The sequence below is a fragment of the Etheostoma spectabile genome, unplaced genomic scaffold, assembly GCF_008692095.1.
Source record: "Etheostoma spectabile isolate EspeVRDwgs_2016 unplaced genomic scaffold, UIUC_Espe_1.0 scaffold00009721, whole genome shotgun sequence".
NCBI classification, from domain to species: Eukaryota; Metazoa; Chordata; class Actinopteri; order Perciformes; family Percidae; genus Etheostoma; species Etheostoma spectabile.
The window spans coordinates 8,564-14,658 of NW_022603739.1; the positions used below are offsets into that span (position 1 = coordinate 8,564).

General features: G+C 45.7%; 1 protein-coding gene across 1 annotated transcript; it reads right to left on the minus strand.

Annotated features, from left to right (window-relative positions):
* Window positions 1-28: 28 nt before the first annotated feature.
* Window positions 29-5,025, minus strand: LOC116679189 (uncharacterized). The gene is made up of 4 exons (XM_032508882.1): window positions 4,634-5,025; window positions 2,126-2,193; window positions 1,951-2,036; window positions 29-1,610 (listed from the first exon to the last, which is right to left on the minus strand). The coding sequence occupies exon 4, from the start codon at window positions 1,386-1,388 to the stop codon at window positions 630-632; it is 759 nt and encodes a 252-aa protein (XP_032364773.1). The 5' UTR covers window positions 1,389-1,610; window positions 1,951-2,036; window positions 2,126-2,193; window positions 4,634-5,025; the 3' UTR covers window positions 29-629.
* Between the last annotated feature and the right edge of the window lie 1,070 nt (window positions 5,026-6,095).

A 6,095-nucleotide genomic window follows, 5' to 3' on the forward strand; every position in this document is an offset into this window, starting at 1 on the left:
ATCAGACACACACAGATAACCTCAAGTCCACCAACAATATGGTATTAATATATTAACTGAGAACTATACATTTCCAATACGATATGAATCAATCGTCCATTAGATTACCATCAATCATTGTTTCTCAAACAGCGTTATCAAATCAGACAATTTGTCTCAAGTTCCAACCCAATCCAGCCTGGTCTCCCAGACCTGTTCCCACGCATTACGTGGTGGTGGCCCCACGGAAAACACCGCCCAAGGAAAGGAGAGGAGAAGATGACGGAGTGTTATGGGCCACAACGGTAGCCAGTAGTATGAAAGTCTGAACATCTGAATCGGGGGGTTGGTTGGGGGGGGGGGGGGGGGGTCAAACAACACAGGACTGTCACCCAGGAGACCGGGGATCGTGTCCCGCATGTCACGATTCCTGAACCCAACCCGTTGTTGTCCCACTGATAACAACAAACTTAATAACATGTTTCGTTATGTTTAAATAATGCTTTTACCTTTTAGCTTGAATGTTTAATGAAATCACACAATGTTTAAGCACATATAACATTTTTAATTCCAACACCGCCCCCCCACCCACAACCTTCTCCTTAACTTTAGAAGCCATGTTAATTTTAAAGAATTCTTCCGTGGGCCCATCACAGACTTTTGGTGACTCTGTGAAACTGCCACAGATTCAGAGTGAAGGGGCCGTGATCATGTCCCAGGACTGTGTGAGACCAGGTTGATCCAGGACTGTGTGAGACCAGGTTGATCCAGGACTGTGTGAGACCAGGATGATCCAGGACTGTGTGAGACCAGGTTGATCCAGGACTGCGTGAGACCAGGTTGATCCAGGACTGCGTGAGACCAGGTTGATCCAGGACTGTGTGAGACCAGGTTGATCCAGGACTGTGTGAGACCAGGTTGATCCAGGACTGTGTGAGACCAGGTTGATCCAGGACTGTGTGAGACCAGGTTGATCCAGGACTGTGTGAGACCAGGTTGATCCAGGACTGTGTGAGACCAGGTTGATGGGGACTGTGTGAGACCAGGATGATCCAGGACTGTGTGAGACCAGGTTGATCCAGGACTGTGTGAGACCAGGTTGATGGAGGACTGTGTGAGACCAGGTTGATCCAGGACTGTGTGAGACCAGGTTGATGGAGGACTGTGTGAGACCAGGTTGATCCAGGACTGTGTGAGACCAGGTTGATCCAGGACTGTGTGAGACCAGGTTGATCCAGGACTGTGTGAGACCAGGTTGATCCAGGACTGTGTGAGACCAGGTTGATCCAGGACTGTGTGAGACCAGGTTGATCCAGGACTGTGTGAGACCAGGTTGATGGAGGACTGTGTGAGACCAGGATGATGGAGGACTTAACAGCTGGCAGCAGCTTCCCACCAACAACGTCCATCTCCCTACCGGCTGCGTCTCCAGTTTCTCAGATGATGATCTGAACGTGTCTGAAGGCTCGTCTCCTCGTTAACGAAGGAATCTCAGAGAAATGATTTGCTCCAAACCTTTCACCATCTGCTTTCACAAATGTGCACCAGTTTAAATGTTCCCTAGAGAAACACAAGCTGATGATGGGTTCCAACTATGCATGCACTGTCCCGCCCCCTGCTGGTGTTTCATCCTGCAAGGAAGGTGAAGAGGTGAAGCTTATGTTGTTTACAGTCTCTCTATGCAACAATATAGGAGAAGAATGAAATAAAAGAAAATAAAAAGACTGTATATATTGAACTGTATATGACAAATTATAAATGAACAGGATTTTCTGCTAAAGCATTGAAGCATATCATCGACTAGCAAAGGAGGAATGGAATCCATCCCTTCATTGAGTCCTAGATCAATCATGCTGCATATTATATAATTACATACAGTATATATAGAAGGTTTCTCTCTGCAAAAGCAGTTTTTCTATCACCCCCCCACCCAGCCATTGGTAATCCACATTAGCTTTTCTATTGCCATACTTGTGTTGAGAGACTGTCTTTCAGGCGTGTCTCTGTCCCTGCAGGACAACGCCTCTTCCCTTTTCCCTTAGTGACCTGGAACTGACCTGTAGGAATTAACAGTCTGTTAAAACTAGATTACTATCAAACTGAGTTTTTATAAGATTCAACTAATCCCCAGAATATAATGTTGAACCTTGTCATTTCTATCTGAAGAGAAGGCCTTGGTGGCTGACTGCCTGACATCGTGTTCGCCTCCGTTCCCTGCAGTATTGAAACCAAAGATAGGCAAGGCAGCTTTATCTGTAGAGCACATTTCAACAACAGGGCGATTCAAAGTGCTTTACACAAAATCAGTTAAACAGATAAAACACAAGTACAAACAGTTAAAAATTATAAGCATGTAAAACACATGAATAGACAGTTAAAAACAAAATAGAAACATAAAACACAAGAATAAAAGTTACAGTGCAGCATAAGAAATTTAACACATCTACTGTTCCCCGCTTGGGGAAATTATGTCACTCAGTTCTGTCCCTGACAGAAGGAAAATATCAAAGATATTTTTACTTTTAGCTTTTATCTGGCCCCTGGCAGCAGATTTTTCGTGCACCTTTCCAACAGTGTACCCCAGGTACACTCACTCCGTTCTGTCCCTGACAAAATGAGAATATCAAAGATATTTTTACTTTTAGCTTTTATCTGGCCCCTGGCAGCAGATTTTTTTACTTTTAGCTTTTATCTGGCCCCTGGCAGCAGATTTTTCGTGCACCTTTCCAACAGTGCGTCACTCACCCGTGTAGATAATCATTAATCAAACTCTGTAATTGTTAGTTAGGATTAAAAATATCCATGTGAACAGATTTAAAAATATATTTTAAACACTTAACCTTATATCCTGACTGCTGCAGCCCTACTGTAGATTGGGTCAATAAGGACACTAAGCTCAGCGTGATTACCCCGTCAACACAAATATACACAAAATACACAATAACATCACAGAGAGGAAACAAGGTTTTTAACAGAAAACAAAATCCATACGTCTAATGTTTAAAGCTAATGTGTAATCTGCATCTGTGGATCTGACAGCTGTTAAACATCACATAAGTATCCCGCTGTAACGTTAGATATTATGTGTTGATCCTTCCACATCGTCTACATCGATGCTCCCGGTCTGTCTGGGAGATTCTAACATTCAAGTCTTTTTATTTGCAATTTTCCAAATTTGATTTAGTTAAAAAGTGGGCGGCCACCGTTAAGCGCCGGAGATGGCAAAAGTACTGATTATATTTAAGTCCACTATCTCAGACATCTCTCTCAGATCAGACCGAGGATGATGGGAATCTAACGAATCAACAGCCAGGTGTAACCTAGGTAACAGGTGTAACCTAGGTAACAGGTGTAACCTAGGTAACAGGTGTAACCTAGGTAACAGGTGAAGAACACTAACAACTAAATCAGTGGCTAACTTACTTTAAATGCACCAGAACTACAGACCAACACAACAACAGGCTCAATGGACTGACAACACCAGTTACACAACTTACAGTTCTCAAGGACACACACATAGACACACACACGGACACACACGACACACACAGACACACACAGAGACACACACAGCACATGCCACGGCACACCAACACAAACACGGACACACCGACACACCAGACACACACGGACACACACACAGACACACACACAGACACACACTCTATACTACATAGAAGATCTTTCCTATAGGACAGAAAGTACCGATATTCTTGTTAATGTAAGAGTCGCCACCAAAATAACATTAAAGTAAAGTATCTGAAAAATTTACTTTAGTACAGTTTCCCATCTTTGTTAGCGCTATTAGCTAGCTACTGTAACGTTGTGTCCTGCAGACGTAGCTAGGAGACCTCCACAGAACCCCAACCCGACGTGTGGTCCGACCTCCACAGAGAACCACACCCGAGCGTGTGGTCCAGACCTCCACAGAGAACCACAACCCTGAGCGGTGTGGTCCAGACCTCCACAGAGACAACCCAACCCGGAGCGGTGTGGTCCAGACCTCCACAGAGAACCACAACCCGGAGCGGTGTGGTCCAGACCTCCACAGAGAACCACAACCCGGAGCGGTGTGGTCCAGACCTCCACAGAGAACCACACAACCGAGCGGTGTTCCAGACCTCCACCGAGACACCCACCAGGAGCTGTGTGGTCAGACCTCCACAGAGACACCCAACCCGGAGCGGTGTGGTCCAGACCTCCACGAGAACCACAACCCGAGCGGTGTAGTCCTGACCTCCACAGAGAACCACACCCGAGCGGTGTGGTCCTGACAGACGTAGCTAGGCCTCCAGAGAGACACCCAACCCGGAGCGGTGTGGTCCAGACCTCCAAGAGACACCCAACCCGGAGCGTTGTGGTCCAGCCTCCACAGAGACACCCACCCGGACGGTGTGGTCCAGACCTCCACAAGACCCGTACCCGGAGCGGTGTGGTCCAGACTCTCCAGAGACACCCACCCTTAGCTTGTGGTCCAGACCTCACAAGACCACAACCCGAGCGGTGTGGTCCAGACCTCCACAGAGAACCACAACCCGGAGCGGTGTGGTCCAGACCTCCACAGAGAACCACAACCCGGAGCGGTGTGGTCCAGACGTAGCTGACATCCTTCTGTCGAGTCCTGAGTTCGGTTGGACATCAACACCAAACTTACCGGAGCACCGTCGTTTGCCCTGGCTGTCATGGTAACGGCGGTTTACAGCTTCAGTATCCTTGCCGACCGAGACCTTGGGTCACGTGACAGACAGGCCGTCCTCTGATAGGCCGGACGTCGGTTCGATTGTATGCAGGCTCAACTGCTTCTCCTAGACCAGATGTTACTGTGTGAACATTTAACTTCAATTTTTCAATCTGAATTTCAGCGAATGACATCGAATTTGATCAACTTGAATCTATTTTATCTGAAATTCTACAAGTTGTATTTTTGTATCTGAATTTTTGACCATTGAAAAATATGCATCGAAATTCATGTTTTTAAAATGGAAACTAAGAATTTTCCAATTTTAATTTCAAAGAGGTGAATTCAGAACAATAATTCAGAAACACAATTTTCCAAAATAAAACTTTCACATTAAGTATTCAGTGGCTGTTAAAATTCAAAGACTCATGTCTCTTATCTGCTTCCATAGTAGTTTTATAACCTCTATCGGTCTGACCCTCTCTGGGTCTCAGATACGATGAAGACCTGGAACTGGCCCAACGTTACATCTCCTCAGCTCAGTCAGCTGATGACAGGAATCATGAAGAGTTTCTAGTTCAACTGTTAAAATGTTAATAATCAAGAGATGAATCAACACTGGCTGCTTGTTGTTGGAGTCTGAGACAGATCTGCTTCACAGGCAGAGTGGTGATTGGTGAACAGACGGACTCTGATTTCAGCAGCTGGTCTTCAGTCAGGTTTCCTGTCCACAGGAGAGACTCTCAGTCCTGCAGAGGACACAGAGACACTGAGGAACCAGGCCAGACCCCAAACCCAGGATAGAGAGGCTGAGTGAATGTGGTGTAGAAGGTGTGGAGGTGGATCAGTGGTCAGAGGAGACTGTGTAGAAGACAGAGAGCCAGCAGGACAGTCCACATACACTGCTACTCTGTTAGAGACAGAGGAGGACGGGAGGACTGTTTCTTTGTTATTGTGACAGACAGAGTAACCATCATCAGAGCAGATCAGACTCCAGACTGATTATTTTGTCCAACCAACAGTCATCACTGCGTCCTTTTCCTCTGATTCCTCTGTAACTCACTGATATATAAACCTCTCCTCTCCTCTGGCCCTCCCAGTAACAGCGACCATCAGACATCTCTACACAGCAGCTGTTCCCACCGTCAACCTCTCTGGATGATCAGGATATGACTGATCCTCCTAACACACCTGCACCTTCCTGTTGTTGTCAGACAGTTTGGGATCTTTTTACTGTGTTTGTGTCCAGTTCCAGTTCACAGACATCTGATGGGAGAACAAGAGACACAATACAGCTGCAGGTTATCATCTGATGATTTATTAACAACTTTACTGACATTACTGGAAGAAATCATTAAAATATTCATTTCTTGTTGAGCTGTGAATGATGTTAAACAAACTTTAACTTCAACAATCCAGTTATTGAACATGAGAGTCA

What these genes read in the sequence shown, in the direction of transcription:
- LOC116679189 (XM_032508882.1), bottom strand. Translation starts at nt 1,388, where the DNA reads ATGGACGTTGTTGGTGGGAAGCTGCTGCCAGCTGTTAAGTCCTCCATC.